The 19420-nt window shown below is 36.2% G+C and overlaps 2 protein-coding genes and 1 pseudogene across 4 annotated transcripts; 2 read left to right on the top strand and 1 right to left on the bottom strand.

The window, feature by feature from the left end:
* Positions 1–1889: 1889 nt before the first annotated feature.
* On the top strand, positions 1890–6560 carry LOC107805898 (putative inactive leucine-rich repeat receptor-like protein kinase At3g03770). 2 transcript variants are annotated; one of them, XM_016629998.2, is made up of 7 exons: positions 1890–3605; positions 3686–3819; positions 4354–4597; positions 5096–5301; positions 5398–5423; positions 5600–5711; positions 6078–6560. In XM_016629998.2, exons 1-7 carry the CDS (start codon positions 2258–2260, stop codon positions 6306–6308), a joined length of 2301 nt encoding a protein of 766 aa, XP_016485484.1. In that variant the 5' UTR covers positions 1890–2257; the 3' UTR covers positions 6309–6560. The 2 variants fall into 2 exon arrangements, with proteins under 2 accessions (XP_016485484.1, XP_016485483.1); XM_016629997.2 differs by having other exon boundaries at positions 6075–6560.
* A 2422-nt stretch (positions 6561–8982) lies between these two features.
* LOC107805896 (uncharacterized) lies at positions 8983–14836 on the top strand. Of its 2 annotated transcripts, none has more exons than XM_016629994.2 (9): positions 8983–9249; positions 9734–10474; positions 10571–11754; positions 12129–12417; positions 12505–12729; positions 13193–13366; positions 13763–13969; positions 14049–14162; positions 14322–14836. In XM_016629994.2, the coding sequence occupies exons 2-9, from the start codon at positions 10112–10114 to the stop codon at positions 14646–14648; spliced, it is 2883 nt and encodes a 960-aa protein (XP_016485480.2). In that variant the 5' UTR covers positions 8983–9249; positions 9734–10111; the 3' UTR covers positions 14649–14836. The 2 variants fall into 2 exon arrangements, with proteins under 2 accessions (XP_016485480.2, XP_016485481.2); XM_016629995.2 differs by having other exon boundaries at positions 9067–9249; positions 9743–10474.
* A 583-nt stretch (positions 14837–15419) lies between these two features.
* On the bottom strand, positions 15420–18088 carry LOC107805894 (putative adenylate kinase 7, mitochondrial; annotated as a pseudogene).
* Between the last annotated feature and the right edge of the window lie 1332 nt (positions 18089–19420).

The following is a 19420-nucleotide window of genomic DNA, read 5'->3' as shown; positions in this document are numbered from 1 at the left end:
CGCACGAATACGTGGAATACATAATTAAATAGTTGTAATCACTATTTTTTAGGCGGATTACCTCATTATATTTATAAATAAGTCACGCGAATACCTGGAATACAACACAGTAGCAAAGAAATATTGTAGAGTTGATTTTGTTGAGTTAAATTAGGAGTGATATATGCTAATTGATCCTATTTCATTATTAAACAGCTAGACTCCCTACTTATTAGGCGATTCCGCGAGTGAATTCATGAATATAATAGCGTGAATATAACGAATAAAGTGTGCAACAACGAAATATTAGCTCTAGAAAATAAATATATATATGGTAACTATAGAATATTAATAATCACTACACTCATTTCTAAAAATTCCTCATTTCTCAAAATGAAGCGATTGACGCAAGTACGCAACCTCTATACTAGAAATTCATGCCCTTAAAATTTTATTAACGGCAAAAGGGTTCTTATATTTAAACTTTTTTTTTAAATAAAGAATATTTGTGATTAATATTTTTTTTGGTTTCTCATCTGGTCTGCAGCACTCGCATTAGAGGTCGACTATATTCGGATTCGCACTTACGGGGGAAACACTTCCTATCAAGTTTAACCCGATACCTCTCGGTAAACAGTTTAAAATGACTCTCAAGTCCATCTTTGAACTCTTAGATTTGCTTTACAACAGAACAGACCCGCCTTGTTCGGAAGAGCTGGTCTTTGACCTCTTTGCAGTTAGTTTCTCGTGGTTTAACTTTGAAAAGATTTACTCATTGAGTTAGTTTTGAAATTTTGGTGATGCTTAATCAGTCGTTAAACTCATTCAAAAGCTAAAGAAGATAATTAAACAATTAAAACTTGCTACAGTATTTAATAGCCTTTAAGTAAGAAAATATTTATACATTAATGAAATTATCTATAAGAGAATTACAAGTAAATTTTTGTATTTGATAGTAAATTATATCAAACTACATTGACAGTAAAAATTTACTTTACGTCGTATAAATTAAATCTTATTTACAACAAAAAATTAACCTATATAACTTGAAAATGTAAATAAAAGTCACATTATTAATGTATTTTAACGTCGTGTAACAAATAACTGCCTTATTCTATACTTTAAGCGTATAAAATTTAAACTCTTAGAGGTCTCTAGGTTATAAGGATTAAGGATAAGGGTTAATATAAAACATGAGATTATTTTATCCTTCGGTTGAAATTTTTAATTCTAGCATAAGCAACATGGAGTTACTTATGCCATAATTGTGGTATTACTTTTATACCGCACTCTATGTGGGATAAAGATAGAGTATCGCTTGTGGGTTTGAACGAATCAAATAGTTTTTACTTATATTTTATATTTATATTATGAAATTCATTAAATATGCATACATAATTAACTACAATGGTAGTAATTAAGATATGCTAGGGGCTGGATGTCAAATTCATAATTCATAAACTTTAAATTTCCACTCCACCTCTAACTTAATGTGAGATAATAATCTTGAGATTAAGAATCCCGATGTAAAATAACAAAATGGTATTTATCCGGAATCTTTTAAAGCTAAGGTTAAAATTAGAAATACATTTTTTATTTTATCAGTGCAAAATCAAACATATAGTTTATTTATACCTCACATATTAAATTTTTAGTTAAAAAAATTAAACTATCGTTCAAAGTTCAAACTAATTCAATATTATAATCTAACCATAAGTTGTTCACAAAATAAAAAAGGAGGTTAGAACTATCGTACATGAGAATAGAAGGAAGTTTCCGATAGGCAGGGGTCTCCAAATTTTGGTAAGTCGTGAGAAATAGTGGCAGTGGCACACTGCTTCTTTCAGTGTGTGTGTGTGTAAAAAGAATCGTCACCATTAAAGCCAAAAACCTCTCACGAAACCTACTTTGGTCCCCCATGTTCTTTCTCCTTGACTGCATGCAGCTTGCACTAAATGCTTTCGCTCTGTCTCGTACTGTTTTGTCAACTACCTTCCATTTTTCTCTTCTAATTCCAGTTTGTTAGCTACACACCCCATTTATTGCTTTCATTTTATAGTCCTTAATTATTTTGCTTCTCTTTCCCATGTTTTGGTCTGTTCCTCTTCTTTTTAATATTCTCCTTCTCCCAAGAAAAAAAGAACATTCCTTTAATTTGCCATTATAGGCTATTTATTCACATTTCATAAATGGGGTTTTGGCATGATTCAAGAATGTCAAAAAGTTTTAGTTGACTAGCTAGTATTTGGAAATTTCAGTCCATTTGGAGAACTGTAAAATGGGTTTCTTGAAGTTTTTTGTGATAGTGTTAGTTATATGGGGTTTCTTTATAGCAAATAGTTACCAGTTATTACAGTCCTATGAAACTCAAGCTTTACTTCAGTTGAGAAAGCATTTAGAATATCCAATTCAGCTTGATGTTTGGGAGAATTACAATGGAGACTTTTGCAGTTTGACTTCAACACTGCATATGAGTATTACCTGTCAAGACAACTCTGTTACTGAGCTCAAAATTAAAGGCGATAAGTTGGTTAAGTTAAATGAATTTCATGGATTTGCAGTTCCAAATCAAACATTATCTGAGGTTTTTTCAATTGATTCTTTTGTTACAACTTTGACAAGGTTAAATAGTTTAAAGGTTCTTACTTTAGTTTCTCTTGGTATTTGGGGACCCCTACCTGATAAAATTCATAGGTTATCTTCACTTGAACTTTTGGATATGAGTTCAAATTTTCTCTTTGGTTCTGTTCCTTTTCAAATGTCAAGATTGATAAAGCTTCATACTTTAACATTTGATGGCAATTTTTTCAATGATACTGTTCCTAATTGGTTGGATTCGTTAACAAATCTTACAATTTTAAGCTTGAAAAATAACAGATTGAAGGGTCAGTTTCCAATTTCAGTGTCTAAAATTACAACCCTCACTGTCATTGTTCTGTCACACAATGTGATTTCTGGTAAATTACCAGATTTAACTGCCTTGTCTAAATTGCTTTTATTGGATTTAAGGGAAAATCATTTGGATTCTGAACTGCCACCTTTGCCTAAAGGAGTTACCACAGTTCTTCTAAGCAGTAATGCTTTTTCGGGTGAAATCCCGGTAGAATTTGGCACACTGAATCAACTCCAACACCTTGATCTGTCGAATAATTCGCTAGATGGAATGCCGCCTGCTGACTTATTCTCTTTGCCAAACATCAGTTACTTGAATTTAGCATCAAATGTTCTAAGTGGTTCACTTCCTGATCATCTTAGTTGTGGGGGTGAACTTGGTTTTGTTGATATTTCTGATAATAGATTGGTTGGTAGGCTTCCTTCTTGTTTGAACACCATTTCGGATAAGCGAATTGTTAAGGTTGGTGGAAATTGCCTGTCTCTTGAAACTCAATATCAGCATTCAGAGGGCTATTGCAAACAAGCGAAGAAACATATCAAAGGACAAGAAATAGCATTATTGGCAGGTGTTATTCTGGGAATTGCAATTGTTGTGGTGTTTCTGTTAGTTGGGTTTCTCATCTTTTGTAGAAGAAAAAATGAACGTAACACGGTGGATCAGCACATCTTTCCGAAAGTTGTGCAACGTAATACACAACCTGGGATTCCCTCTGAATTCCTAGCAAATACCAGTAAGTTGATTTTTTTCATTTTTTATCAGTTCAATTCTATATGAAGGTCCGTGGCTTGAACTCAATCTTCGAATCATCAGGAATCATTTCTCACGCGGCAAACTTAGGATCACAAGGTGCTTCATCGTATCGGGTGTTCTCCATGGAAGAATTGTTAGAAGCAACAGAAAATTTTGATCAGTCGGCATTACTTGGTGAAGGGTCAATTGGAAAAGTATGGCTTCAAAACAAAATTTAATGGTCTTATTGATAGTTATATATCTTTATATTTTCCATTCAATGGTCAAAGTAGATTTTGCCTCAAAATTAGATACTTGCTCTAAACCTTGATAATTACTAACAGTAACAGTAACTTTTCTATGTTAGTAGTTTTGTTGCATATACCATGCCCAATGATGAAAATGCAATGGATGCACTCATGCACAAGTCCACCAAAGTTACAAAATGGATTTAAGAGTTGCTTCTCTTTTTAATTTATTGCCTATTTGATTTATATTCGTATTACACATGTGCATCTATGACATCCTTTGATGATAAAAACTGGTGGTCACCATTATTTGATTCGGTATCTAGTCAACTCATGAAAATTCATAGCAATATATAGAATCCCCTTAAGTGCAAAACTAGATATAATCGCATACTTTCAATTTTGAGTGACTTAAACAGGTTTAAGCCGTATTCTATCTTGCTAGAAAAAGAGACTTATCTTAGTTTTCAACAACTCCCTCAATATTTATCTCCATTTCAGATATACAAGGGAAGATTAGAAAATGGAGCTTACATTGCTGTGAGGTCATTAAATGTGTACAGAAGATACTCTAACCGGAACCTCAAACTCCGATTGGATTTACTGTCAAAGTTTCGTCATCCCCATTTAGTTAGCCTTCTGGGTCACTGCATTGATGGTGGAGCCCAAGATGATTCAGCTGTGCCCAGAATTTTTCTCATTTATGAATATATCTCTAATGGAAACTTCCGTGCTCATCTATCAGGTCAGTGATGTAAACCCTTTAGCATGAACATTTTCATGTGTTTCGATGCTTGGTTGAATATGGAAATAGTATATGCACATATGGAGTGCTAATTTGATTTTTTCTACGGTAAATGATTGGGATATCCTTGTTGAAGAATCTCTATGGTGAGGAATTGGTCGAAGAAGTATGCGAATTCATCTTATACCCAAGCATTAGACATCTGATTCATCATATTGACTTTACAGATAGTGGTATTCATTTTGCAATTAGTAGTTTGATTGAGCAACAACGTAATGGTTACTTTACATCTGGAGAAAAACAAGATGTATGCTCAGCGCATGTTCTGTTGGTTGAAATTCATACTGAAAAACAGTTGAACCTTTGATTTTTATCGTTCCTTTTGTTATTATACACTTTCATTTAACTCTGCATGTCTATTAAGCTACAGAAAATACGAGCGCCCTAAAAAATGAGACTACATGTTCAGCTCATCTCAAACAACATTTGTATTTGTAGAAACTAGTCCAAGAAAGGTCCTCAAGTGGTCAGACAGGTTGTCAGTGCTGATTGGTGTTGCCAAGGCTGTGCACTTCCTTCACACAGGCGTAATTCCTTCTTCATTTAGCAACCGCTTGAAGACAAGTAATATATTGCTTGATGAACATAACATGGCAAAGCTAAGTGATTATGGGATGTCTATCCTTATGGAAGAAACTGAAAAGGTTAGAAATATATTTAAATATTTTGGTGAGGAAGGTGAAAATTCAAAATCTCTAGGATAGACAGTAATTTCTCATACTCAATATGTTTTTTTTCAGGCAAAAGGAGATGACTTCACCTCCTGGTAAGAAACTTTTTATTCATATATATTCCTCAGCGTCTCTTGGCAACTTTCTTTTGCTAAACCAACTGGGATAGATTTTCACTACATTCTATTTCGAGAATGTCAAATAGATGCATGTATCATCTATTATAGCTGTTTGCGAGGTATAGATCAGTGGTTTTCCTTTTCTTGTGTAGGCATATGACAAAGAAAGAGGACGATGTTTATAACTTTGGTTTCATATTACTGGAGTCACTGGTTGGCCCTACTGTTAGTGGAAAAGGAGAAGCATTTTTGCTTAATGAAATGGTATGAAACTGCTAAAATTGTTATGCAACTCCTGTGTTATTGACAGTAATCTTCAGCATTTTGTTCATTTTAGGATCCTAAACTTTCTTGACATCTCTTGCAATCTTGGATAAGTAAAGTAACAAAATTTTCTTTCTCTGCCACCTATACTTTACAATCACTACGAATATAGATTAACAGAACAGATATTGAGCTACATAGTATTCAACTTTTATAAGGAAAAGGAGTAAAGTTGTACTTGTCAATAGCCACATGCCTACAGCAGTCAAAAGGCTTGATTTTTTCAATGGTGTTATACTAATATATGTCTATGACACGTAGTTTGAGTTGGAAGATAAACACTTGGGTCTGCTCTTTGAACAGCAGGCATCCTTTGGTAGCCAAGATGGTCGACGCAGAATTATGGATCCAGTAGTGCTAACCACTAGCTCCCAAGAGTCATTGTCAATTGTAATATCCATCACAAACAAATGCATATCTCCCGAGTCATCAAATCGCCCCTCGTTTGAGGATGTTCTTTGGAACCTTCAATATGCAGCTCAAGTCCAAGCCACATCTGATACTGATCAGAAATCCGGTCCTACTTCACCGTCCTGAGCTATTTCAGAAGTCCAACTGCATTAGCATGGGAGAAAGTTAGCTGATTTGATGATGGTTATAGGCGTACAAAACGGTATGCTAGCCTAAAGGCTTATGTTTAAGCTACTAGTCCTCATTTTCTTTGTTTTGCATAGATGTGTAAATTTGTCGATTCTTTAATTCTAGTAATAAGTGAGAATTTGCATAGCATAGACCTTATTCGTACAATTGGAACAATAGTAGTTAGGTGAATTTGTTGTTTCTTGTGAGAGATCAAGTTTCTGGTACAGACATCATTGCAAATAGGCAATTGAACTCGCGGAGATTTAGATATAGGTGTCAAGGGTCCGGTCCGGTCAGGGGTTGAGGAAAAGGGAACCGACCGGTTACGTTACCGGGCCAGTTCCGATTATTTTTTACCGGGTTTACCGGGCTTCCCCGGAGCAAAATTTAACCGGAACGGTTCCGGGTCTAATGGGCCGGGCCGGGCTTTTTTTTTTTTTTTTTTTTTTTGTATTTTGTATTTTGTATTTTGTATAACAATAGTCAACTTTATAAAATTAAAAAAATATCAAAAAATAGCCATTGAACCGGTCCGGTTAACCGGTTCCTATGTGACTTGACCATAACGGGTCGTACCGGTCCGGTTAGCCGGTACCAAAAAAACTACCCGGCACAATCCGATCCTTGTCCCAACCCAGCCCTGCCCGCCCCTTACTACCGGGCCGATCCGGGCTAAAACCCGTCTGGGCCGGTTCGACCCGTTTGACATCTCTAATTTAGATTCAGAGAAAGTCAATATTTTTGTCATCACGTTTTTGGTAAAGCGGAAAGCCAAAGTATGGATATCGCAGATACAAGACATGTAAGAGATTAGGGGTCGTTTGGCATGATTCATTAGAGAAAATAATGCATGCATTAGCTTTTGGTATTACTAATCTCTTGTTTGGTACACTTTTTCAACTTATGTATTACTAATGCAAGTATTAGTTATATAATCTACTTGATAATTAATTCCTATGTATAACTAATACATAGCAAACCATGGTATTAGCAATATCATGGCTATTAATGTATGCATTAGCATGGTTTAAGACAAAATTGTCCATAAAGAATGTGGAGGTCATTTTTGTAAATAACTAATTTTCTTAAAAATTATGCAATGCATTTTAATTTTTAATATACCACACCAAATAGTAGTAAGAAATAATCTCTGCATAACTAACCCATGCATTACTAACCTATGCATTACTAATTCCTACATTATTAATACACCTTATTTAGCACTATTCTTATACATCATACAAAACATTCCCTATGACTATGATACATGATAACATAATGGTTGGAGATTTGTTATACTGTTTTACTGGCTCAACTAGTTTTGATTTATCCCCTAGAGCCCACTAAAACTGCCTGTGAGGAATTTTTTTATTTCAGGCTAAAACTCGAAATCTCTAATTAATGATTTAAATTCAAAATTTCGAGAATCCCACCTGGTGATTTATTGGTGGCTTGCTGTTTGGAGCAATTGGTTGAGGGACAAGACTATGTAACTTGCACACAGACCAACAAAGTAGGGCGAAAAAGCAATATGTTTAAGATGGGTCGCAGGAGAAATTTTATTTTGTGCATACACAACTGATATTAGTTGTTTGAGGTATTTTTTTGTCTCATAATTTTGTAGTTCCAGAATTTCGTAGATTCAGATATGTAATATATGAGTTCACAAATATGTGAGATAAAAAAAAGTCTCACACAACTAATGTCAGATGTGTGAAGCACACGCTAAAATTACTCGGTCGTGGGGCCATATTTCGTTTCATCATCCTTGATATAGACGTGCCAACCAACTAAAACCTTGAACCAATTTACACCTTTCATTTTCCTATTTCGTGTGTTTGCGGGTTGTATTGCGTTTCACAACTTTATCACTGTTCTTCACAAGTTATATATCAATATATAACTCAAATTCCGAAAACACGTAACGTGAAATATATTTGATTGCAATTCCATCCAAATAGTGTTTGGTCTCGAGCTTGGACTTAGGAGCAGTAAATAGGAGTAGTTGGCATATGACCCCTCAATCCCCTATAGCTGTTTGATAATGTCGGCGGAATCATCCACCTTTGTCACTTTCATTAGTAATACAACCTAAAGCACTACCCCACCTTTTGTCATGCAGTGTAACTCCACGCGCCTTTCAAATTACATTAATCGCACTCCCTTCTCACTTCAGCCTTTAGCTGAAAAGAGATAAATATTTTTTAATTTTCTAATGCAACATTTATATTAGATCAAATTGATTTAGGTATAACAACACTTATTTTGAACCAAAAAGAATTCAAATTTTATAAAAAGCAAAGTTTGATTTACATACTATAGTACTTCTTATTATTATTATTAAACTTTGACATAAAATATAGGTTGAAATATTAATTTGAGGTGAATTTCAAGTGAAATAATGATTTTCACTCATAAAATTTTAACTTATTCCAAAGAAATTTTATATACACAAACAATTTTAATAGTACTAAGTATTTTTCAACTTCAACATCAAATTCTCATTTTCTCAATTTTAACCAAACGGGTCGTAAAGGTTTGTTTTATAACTAAATCCATTTTATTTATTTTTTTCCTTTTATAACTAAAAGAACTATTTTTACATGTTAACGGTATTAGTGTTTGTTTTGCACCTTCTCATTTGCGAGTTGGCTTTCTATTCCGGACAACCGGAAAGCACCATAGATTCTAGAGCACAAAAATAGTAGTCTCCACCACTCGACCTTTGCATTTTTTAAGCTCATTTTATTTCAATTTATGTTGTCCTGTTCCCAGTTTTCAATTAGAAAAGACATTCTTTTCTCTGCCCAATGCTCAATGACCAAACCGTCTGCTGAAAATTCGCACCCCTTTGGCCTTATGCCTTTTTCCTATATTCCCAGTATCTAATTCCTCTGTAAGTCTGCTAAATCTTTGCTAGCATTTGTTTGTGTATATTTTGTTTTGTAATGCTTCATTTTAGTAATCTGATTTGGCTTTGTTTCACTTTGATTTTCCTTCTAACAGGTTAAGATTCTTATTCTACAATATGTTTCCTTTCTTTTTCATGAGTTATTGATTGGCTTAAGCATTTAAAGTGAGTGTATAAATGTTTAAAAAGTACACTATAATTGTTTCCTGAATGAAAAAAGGAGCTTTGTAGAAAAGCATTGAGCATGTGCAAGCATAGAATAGTATGTCATGGAATATGAAATTAACTTGATATTCTTATCACGTGAAGTCATTTAATTCTGGAAGTTCTACTCTCACTTACTAATGCTACTTTCTTTCATTATCCAAGTTAGGTTTTCATTTATTATTGCAAGCCATTGTAGAAAAAGATAGAGTTAATGTGCTCTCTAGCTATACTGTAGTTCAAGTCTCAGAGGATTTTGCTTTAGCATTTGCAGGATTGTATAGTTTCACCGAAGATCATTTGAAATCATGGTTCGGGACTTAGGGCGAAATCTAGGAAAGGCCCCTCAGTTCAAGTTGATTATCTAATTCATATTCAGGATATTAAACCTTGGCCGCCCTCACAGTCACTGAAGACGGTCCGCGCTATTCTAATCCAATGGGAACATGGAGATAGGAGTGGCTCTACTAGTCAAGTTGTTCCGTCTTTAGGCTCCGGTGTTGGTGACGGAAGCATTGGGTTCAATGAGTCCTTTAAACTTCCTGTGACACTATTGAGGGAAATTTCCGTTAAAGGTGGAGATGGAGACACTTTCCAGAAAAATTGCATTGAGTTCAACTTGTATGAACCACGCCGTGATAAGATGGTGAAAGGTCAACCATTAGGAACAGCTATTATCAATTTTGCTGAATATGGTGTTGTTAATAAAGAGGGTTTGAATGTTAGTGCCCCTATTAATTGCACGCGGGCTTATAGGAACACTGTACAACCCCTTATCTTCCTGAAAATCCAGCAATTTGATAGGAGTCGCGCGAGCTCGGCCTCAAGGGACGGATTAACAAGAGGAGCATCGATAGACCGTACTGGTGTTGAATCTGTTTCTACATTGACGAGTGAAGAATACGCTGAGGAAGCAGAAATTGCCTCGTTTACTGATGATGACGTTTCCTCACACTCATCTGTTGCTGCTAATGGATCGAACTGTGGTTCACTACCACAAGGAGAGGTATAATGCTTACTTTCCAATTTAGTTTTTGTCCTCTCCAATTGCTTCCAAATTGCATGATGCAAAGAATTTTCCTTTGTGTTGTGTTTATTGCAGGATGAAGCTGAGGGAGTGAAAAGTAATCCTGGACAAAATGAAGATGAACATGTCCTCCTATATTCAAAGAACAAGTCTGCGGATTTGGATGAGAAGCAAGTGGTGAAGTCATTATCGAATTCGAAGCCAAGTTTGCCTCACTCTCCAACTGATTTGTCTTCTGATCTGGCATGGCTCTCAAGGAAAATTGGTGGTAATGGTAGCAATAAATTGGCAATGTCAAATGCGGATGAAATAACTGAAAACACTCAGAATCCATATGTGATAACCGAACACGTCGAACCAGTACAACAAAGGGAAAGAATACTGGCTAATAGTGAAAGTGGTGGTGAAATATCTACTCAGCAATGTTCTGATGAAGAGAGGGTCAGTAGTCATCTAGATCAAGCAGGCTTTCCAATTTCACATATAGATGAGAGTAAGAGCTTTATGAACTCAGCAAGTCATTTCTCCAGCTCTGAGAATGCTGAGAATGCTTCGACTCCGATTGGGAATGGGCATGAGGATGCGAGAGCTGTTGTTGCCGAGAATGGGTCTAATGAGGGTGAAAACAGTGAGAAGTATCAGGAGAGGAGACAAGAATCTAGTGCCAATAACAGAGAGAATTATCAGGAAAATGAACAAGTAAAAGAAATTGTGGAAGAGGAAGAAAGTGAGGATGCTATGAAGAATGACTCAGAAGAAAGTGATGTAATTTCTGCTTACACGGATAGTTATGGAGCAAAGAGTAGTATCCAAAACAATGAGAGATTAAAGCATGTAAAGTCAGTCAGGTCATCAGCAGAACCTAATAGAGTAAACGGGTCTGTCAAAGGCAATCAGCTTTTAGCACAAGACAAACAGATTCGTGCTCGAGGTTTAGCAAACGAGAGGAAAGATCGAAAGGCACAGTCAACTGACACATCAACAATTCTTTTGGAAAGCAAACTCCATAAGTTGGAGCAAAGAGTAAAAATGGCGGAAGGAGAATTGAGAGAAGCTGCTGCAATTGAAGCTGGCCTTTATTCCGTTATTGCAGAGCATGGAAGTTCCAAAAATAAGGTCCATGCTCCTGCTAGACGCCTCTCGAGGTTCTATTTCCATGCCTGTAAAGATGACTCTCCATTGAAAAGGGGAACTGCTGCTAAAAGTGCCGTCTCTGGATTAATTTTGGTTGCAAGGGCATGTGGAAATGATGTTTCTAGGTACTTCTTAGTTTCCAATCATTTTTTTGCATTCGACTAGCAGTCTTGCTTTTTTCCTCTCCACATATATGATGATGCATTTCTTTCTTACTGGAAGAAGCTGTTCAATAGCAAGTATGTTTTTGATATGAAAACCTAGCTGCAACCATATCACAGTTCCTTGAAATTCTTCTATATAATCATCTTCAAGCAACTTTGCAGACCTGTGATGGCTTATCTCTTAGTCCTAAATCCAGTACATGAGTACACAAAAACCTATTTTTCGCTCAAAGCACTGTAATATCGACGCCTTTTGTGAAAGGCAGCTAAGTTGTATGCCTAAGAAAGTATTTACCATTTCCCCGAACTTATTCTTATATTAATTCTGCGCACAGGTTAACTTTCTGGTTATCAAATTCGCTGGTGCTGAGAGCAACTATAGGCAAATTCCAGCGGCAGCAGTATTTGCCTCATTCTACTGAAACTATGCTTGGAAATGCCTTTTCCAGGGACAAGAAACAGATATCTTCTCCGCTTAAGTGGGAGTCTTTCTCCAGCAATGGTATTAGGGATGATATTTGTGAAAGTTTTGGCAATTGGGAGGACCCGCGTACATTTACAAGAGCACTTCAGAGAACAGAAGCTTGGATATTCTCCCGTATTGTTGAATCTATTTGGTGGCAGGTCTCTCTTCCAGGTCCAATCGAACTTTAAAATTGAAGAATCATTATCTGATTGATTAATACGACTGCCCTTTTTTTCTTTTTTCAGACTCTCACTCCACATATGCAATCTGGTGCTGCAAAAGAAATTCGTGAAATTATGAGTTCTTTGATAAACAATGTCCATAGAAGGAAAGCAAGTTCAGATAATGAAGAGCGTGGAAGTTTCTCTTCAGAGCTTTGGAAGAAAGCCTTCAAAGATGCGTGTGAAAGGATTTGCCCTGTTCGAGCTGGAGGTCACGAATGTGGTTGTTTGCATTTTCTATCTAAACTGGTACTAGCTGGCACATTGTCCTTCAATATCAAATTTCCCTAATTATTACATGAAAATACTATCAGTCTGAGAAGAACTTCACAGGCAATTTTTGAAAATTACTACATTTGAATTTACCTCATAAACACTGACTTATATGACACTGCTCACGTAAGATAATTTTGGATAAGAAAATCTATGCTACAACAAATGTGAATTCTCCTTAACTTCGTTTGCATCTTTTCTTATAATGTATGAAAATGTTGTTGACTGAGATTGTAGTCTACTTCTAGTTCTACTTTTACTTTGGTTGAATTATGATATTTTGGCATAAGTGGTTGTTGTTATGCTTTACGGTTCAGCATCTAGTAAAGCTCCAAAAATTTTCAGCAGTGCCTTTCCATTGAATTGTTTTAATGTGCATCATGCTTGATATTCTAAAACATTTCTATCTTGTTGCTAAGAATGCCATTCTTGTAACCAGATAATGGAACAATGTGTGGCTAGATTGGATGTAGCCATGTTCAACGCCATCCTTCGAGAGTCTGCTGATGAGATTCCTTCAGATCCTATATCAGACCCGATTAGTGATGCTGATGTTCTTCCCATTCCAGCTGGAAAGGCTAGCTTTGGGGCGGGGGCACAACTGAAAAATACGGTAAGAATTATGGTTGGATTTTGCCAAGTTAGATGGAGTACTAGAGTCTAGACGTGACCTTGGATAGCTAATACTCTTCATGATACATGGAAGAAATTTTGCCTGTTACCGAAAAATATTGTGTCATAGCAGCCTTTGATGGATGGAAAAACTATTTATTTCAATAGACTTCTCTTTTTACTTATTCAGCCACCTCACTTTCCCCCTCTTATCCAAGAAAAAGGAAAATTTTCCTTCCTCATCTTTTCCCTATTTGTACATTCAACCCCTTTTCCTGCAAATACGTTCTAATGCACGTTGCTTAGATGTCATTGGTAACATTCATGAAAAATTAATACTCCATTATTTATCTTTTGATGGAGATACTGTATATGATTTTTTTCATGTGGATCACAGATCGGGAGTTGGTCCAGATGGCTTACTGACCTTTTTGGCATTGATGATGGGGAGTCACTAAAAGATATAAAAGGGGCAGATAACAATGAAAAGGATGGGAGTAAAGAACTTGACACCTCTGCAAAGGCGTTCTATCTCCTTAATGCATTGAGTGATCTTATGATGCTTCCAAAGGATATGCTTTTAGACAGGACAATAAGAAAAGAGGTCAACCTCAGAACCCTAAGCATTAAGATGTATTCTCTATTTTCTCGCCCTTGATATATGGTGCTATTTGCTTCTTCAGGTTTGTCCGGCATTTGGTCAATTGCTAATAAGAAGGGTTCTTAATATATTTGTCCCGGATGAATTTTGCCGTGATCCAATACCTGAAGCTGTACTTGGAGCTCTTCACTCTGAGGTAAGTTCATTTCTGTCTTTGTTCATTTTTACGTAGTAGAGTTTATCTTGTGTATTCACGGAGCTAGATTTTGAATCTGAAGTATGATGTCAGCTAAGCTTTAAACGCGATGAAATAACTCTTGCAAGTCTGATCTGCTTATGGATTTTTCTTGGTTAGGATCCTCTTGAGGCTGAGGATGATTCTGTTACAAACTACCCATGCGCAGCAGCCCCAGTAGCTTATATTCCACCTCCAATTTCTTTAGTCACTGATATGTTGGGAGATATTTCTAGCTATTCTCAATTGACACGAAGTGGATCTTCATTGCTCAAAAAGTCATACACAAGTGATGAGGAGCTGGAGCAATTAGATTCGCCTTTGAATTTTATAATTAACGATGGTTCTGAAGCTTCACAGTCTTTAGCAAAACCTAGTTGGATGACAAAAGGAAGTGGTAGGCAAAGGTATCAACTCCTTCGAGAGGTATGGATTAACAGCGAGTAAACTGATTAATTGTTGTGTTAAAATACCGTTCTTGATTTGCTTCTGAAGGAAGGCAGGAACAGCAATGAGAGTATGATTTGTGGATATGAGAAGTATTTGTTCCGGATCTTGATGTCTAGATATTGAAGGAGTTAGGTGTCTGTAGAAATGATTAACAAAGTTGAAAAGAAATGCAGCCTTTTCCTTTCTACTTCATCTTGTGATTGAGTTATCACAGCTAACTGTAATTTATTTTTCTTCTGCCTCGCAATCTATAGTAGTTTTCATAGTTCTCCACCATTATAAAAAGAACTTTCCAAGAATCGTTCGTATTAACAATAAAGGGGTTTTTAGAAGAAACCAGTTGTGTTGTAAAGCTGGACTAGTTACATCCTTAAAAGGACGAGCCATGACAACATACTCTATCAGTCTACTGTGCATATCAAAGTAGGAATATAGCTCCAAATAATGCCCGATCAAGGCGCGGGTTCAACCTACCTGACTTGAATCTTATGTATATGTATATATATGGTGAAAAACAAGTACAGATATGAATGAAAATATTTCAGGACCTACATTTCAGGCTATCTAGAAAACACAGGAGAATCAAATCAGCATCCTGCAGTCAACTGAGTAGAAACAACTGCACTTATGAAGACAGAACTTGATCTACAAATTTTAAAAAAATGGGACAAAAATCCATCTAAATTGTTGTCACATGAGGAGCCGATGAATGTTACGTCTTTCAAAGGGGAGTTTTGAGTCGTTTGACGTTCTGCAAACAAGCAAGAGATCCTCAAAAATATACAGATAATACGATTATGCTCTTTTCTGCTAGAGCTGCGTTGCTAGAACACAGTTACACTCACAAACAAAACTGATTCTGTTACACTCATACCACTTTACCTAACATGCATTTGCAAAAAGGAAAATGCTCTCATATGCTGAAGATGCAATGCAGCCAAAAGGCCTTGCCATGTTTCTGCAGGTCCTCCTCCTACTTGAAAATCGACGAGCTTTTTCTGCTTCCTATAGTACTCTTCTAGGGGTTTGACCTTCAAATGAAATACAAAATAATGACATGTATTGGCTGCCGTGCGTTGTTGTTCAACTGAGAAATGAAAAATAACTTTGCTCTAATATCATCTTAAGATACTACCCATAATCAACATAAGATACAGACAAACCAAAATTTATAGTTGAGACTAGATTTAGATGCAATTATACGTGAAACATGCAATGCAATAAGGTACAGAATAAGTGTAAACGCAAAAAGAATTGAGTTATAACCAACGAATGCTAGAATTGAACAAAAAAATATGACATTGATATGTAAACTCTATAGCATGGTTAGTCCAATTAAGGATCAGGAACTCACTAAATTAGCTTTCTTACCAAAATCTTTTATTTATGTATCTAGAGTAGAAATTCTACTAAAAAAGAATGAGTCATGCTTGTTGGTTTTTTTTGGGAAATGGAAGAGGCACCTCTTGGATTGCACCTCTTCATTTCACCCTTTCATTGTCTATAAATTTAGAGGCTTGGCCTCATTTTTACACATGAAAAATTCTGAAATTACTCTCTTTTTCTTTGCATTGTTTTTCCAAAATAAACATTAGTGTTATGTGTGATTTGCTCCGCCTTATTGCGTTCGCTGAAACACTGAGATTTGAAGTACCGCTACACCAATGTAGGTAATTCCGTTCTATCCTGGGAGAAAATAATCCTAAACCTCGGGTACTAGGAGGGGATTAAGTTCCTTAAGTACACACTATGAATTCGGTGGGCTCGGATCTTTGTTCTTCATCTGCATTTCTATCTCTTTTTTTGTTTCTGTTTTTTACCTTGCTGAAATTTATTTTCGAACACGAGTTTACCAACAATGCTCAGCATACGGGTTTGCCTCTGTGTAATTGAGCAAGCAACAGGATTAGATTTTAGTCCTATTTATCTCAAATTTTCAAAGCTACTGCTTTTTTCAACTTCTAAAATTAACAAGATTTCATATACATACCTGTTCAGCATGCACATTCTGCTTATCTGTGGCCGTTGAAGACCTTAAATTATCACTCTCTGTCTGCTGACCAAGATTAATCCTGGAAATCCCTCTTCTAAGGAACTCTACAGGTGAATAAATTCTGTTGCCTCCATTGGAACACTTGAGATTGAGAACTAAATCTATGTCCACTACTTTGTCAAGGATTTCCTGTATGCACAATAAACCTTAACTTCAACATAAACCATCGTGAAATGAGAAAAAAAGGCCTAAACTTTTTGGAAACAACATCTGAGAGTAGAAAACAATTTCCGATGCTCTTAACAAACAACCTTCTTGCGATAAAAGATAAAAGAGAAAGAGGGAAACAGATAAGAGTTTAATAGCTTTTGTGCATAGACAGTGTGTAACAAGCAATTTTCTATGATAAGCTTCATCTAGTAATGTAGAAAACAAAGTAAATTACATACTATAACAAGTTAAAATACACTGAAAAAATCAATAACACGCATAGTGTATATACTAGTCCTAAAGATAAAGCTAAGTGAAAAGAGAGAGCTTTACATACAGCCTGAAGCTTTGTACGAGGAATCCCATCCAAGATGAATCCACTTTCGCCCCTGCAGTAACCTTCTTCTAGCCTCTTTGATAACAGACCAAAAATAACTTCTTCCTCTCGGTCACAGCACCCGCTATCTTCATAAAAGAAATACAAGCATAATTAATTTAAGCAAAGATAAATTCATCATGTCACACACTCACACTAGTATGTTCTTTTTTTTATTTTAAAAGAAGTCTTTTGGTGCTAATGAAAGTACTCACAAACCCAAAAAATTGATTTTGTGACTTTGTAGGTCATGATAAGGAAAGTGTAATTTGGGTCTAACACAGCTTAAAAAACTGAAAGATTGGACCAAGAAGGATATAGTATCACATTTCATCAACAAATTCCGGAAAATTAACATGTTCGTACATCCCTGAATATTTGGAGCGTGGACAACAATGTTATAGGCGCTCAATATTGGGTAAAAGTAAAGATAGGTTTGGCTTTGATATCATGTTAAAAGAACTGACATTAAGCCTAATTCAACTCATCTGATCAAAATTGTCCAACATCATATAAGCATAGATAGTTAACCATCAAAAACAGAAGGGTAAAAGAGACCTTGTTGTAGAGAGTATAGTGAGGGTGGAGTTCTTGACGGACTAGAGAGCCCATGGAAATATAGGGGACGTCAAGAAGTTCAGATGGCCATCGGGCATACACGTGTCTGTTGGTCATTGGGTCGCCCATGATCAACCACCGCACTCCTCTCCTTGGAATTGATCCTGCTGCTTTCGCCATCATCCAGTTCCGCTTTTGAGCCTCCTCATATTTGTAATAATCGAGCTGAGCTGCAGCAGCTGACCCGTAGGCCCGAAGCAACTTGCTGGAAGTGATACACGATTATAGAAGGAGCTTAGCTTGAGCAGCTCAAGTATAGAAGAAGCAGTCGTGCAAGTTATCAAAAGTTAGTTACACAGAGGGAGTTAGTTAAAGTTAGTTGAGGTAGTTAGAATAACAAAATCCAGTTACAAAAGAATCTGCTGTAGCTTTATCATTTTGGATACAATGTAATTGGTACAAATAATGTTGTAAGCTACATTTTTATTTTATCAATCAATACATATAACTTTATCCTAAATTCTCTCTTCTTTTCTTCATCTTCTTCTGCAAATTCCTTATCTCTATTGCTTTTCTCGAGTATTCCTGAGGTAGTGCTGCGATCCTCGAGTTCAAATCGAATTCCTGCAATTGTGTAACAGTGGTATCAGAGCCCTTGATCCTTGGAATCATGGCAAAAGGCACACGATCGACTGACAATTCGACTGAAGAACCAGCTAACCTACGTGAATTGATGCAGAAATTGATAGCTGATGTATGAGCTTTATCTGGTGAAGTTTTATATATGAAGCAGTTAGATCAGGTAGTCCTCGAATTGAAGGAACATATGACTAATTCAAGGGAACACCAGAAAGACAAATCTCCATTACCAGATGAAGGTGAACCTTATAAAGGAAGGTCTCATCGAGAGAGAAGCCCTACTATAACGACTCGACTTATCGTTTTAAGAATTTAAGCCCCGTCTGGCGGCATAAGGCCCTGAGCAGCTTCTTATTATGTGTATTGACTTGCGTACGTGATTGAATTCAGTTACCGGATGATTTGGAGTGATTTGGGACACTTGGTCTCCAAAACGGAAGCTTAAGTCTTAGAATTTTTACCGTAGTTGGAACTATGTGAAGACGACTCCGGAATGGAATTTTGATGATGTTAATAGCTCCGTATGGTAATTTTGGACTTAGGAGCGTGTCCGAAAAATTATTTGGAAGTCCGTAGTGGAATTAGGCTTGAAATGCGAAAGTTGAATTTTTGGAAAGTTTGACCGGGGGTTGACTTTTTGATATCGAGATCGAAATTCGATTCTGGAAATTAGAATAGCTTCGTTATGTCATTTATGACTTGTGTGCAAAATTTAAAGTCATTCCGGATTGATTTGATGTATTTCGGTACAAGATATAGAATTTGAAAGTTCAAAGTTCATTAGGCTTGAATTGAGGTGTGATTCGTGGTTTTAGCATTGTTTGATGTGATTCGAGGCTTCGACTAAGTTCGTATAATATTTTAGGACTCGTTGTTATATTTGGTTGAGGTCCCGAGGGCTCGGGTGAGTTTCGGGATGGTTTCGGACCATTTCTATGCCATTTTTAATTGTTGATTTCTGCCTACAAAGGTTTGCATCGCGATCGAGAACTT

The sequence above is a fragment of the Nicotiana tabacum genome, chromosome 17, assembly GCF_000715075.1.
Source record: "Nicotiana tabacum cultivar K326 chromosome 17, ASM71507v2, whole genome shotgun sequence".
NCBI lineage: Eukaryota > Viridiplantae > Streptophyta > Magnoliopsida > Solanales > Solanaceae > Nicotiana > Nicotiana tabacum.
Note: the sequence above shows the minus strand (reverse complement) of the source record. Positions and strands in the feature narration are given on the sequence as shown.

Bases quoted from the DNA above. Each gene is read 5' to 3' on its own strand.
- LOC107805896 (XM_016629994.2), top strand. From the start codon at position 10,112: ATGGTGAAAGGTCAACCATTAGGAACAGCTATTATCAATTTTGCTGAA. The intron at 10,475-10,570 runs GTATAATGCTTA...TGTTTATTGCAG, and splicing joins GTTCACTACCACAAGGAGAG to GATGAAGCTGAGGGAGTGAA. The intron at 12,730-13,192 runs GTACTAGCTGGC...TCTTGTAACCAG, and splicing joins TGCATTTTCTATCTAAACTG to ATAATGGAACAATGTGTGGC.
- LOC107805898 (XM_016629997.2), top strand. From the start codon at position 2,258: ATGGGTTTCTTGAAGTTTTTTGTGATAGTGTTAGTTATATGGGGTTTC. The intron at 3,606-3,685 runs GTAAGTTGATTT...TCGAATCATCAG, and splicing joins TGAATTCCTAGCAAATACCA to GAATCATTTCTCACGCGGCA. The intron at 5,424-5,599 runs GTAAGAAACTTT...TTTCTTGTGTAG, and splicing joins GGAGATGACTTCACCTCCTG to GCATATGACAAAGAAAGAGG.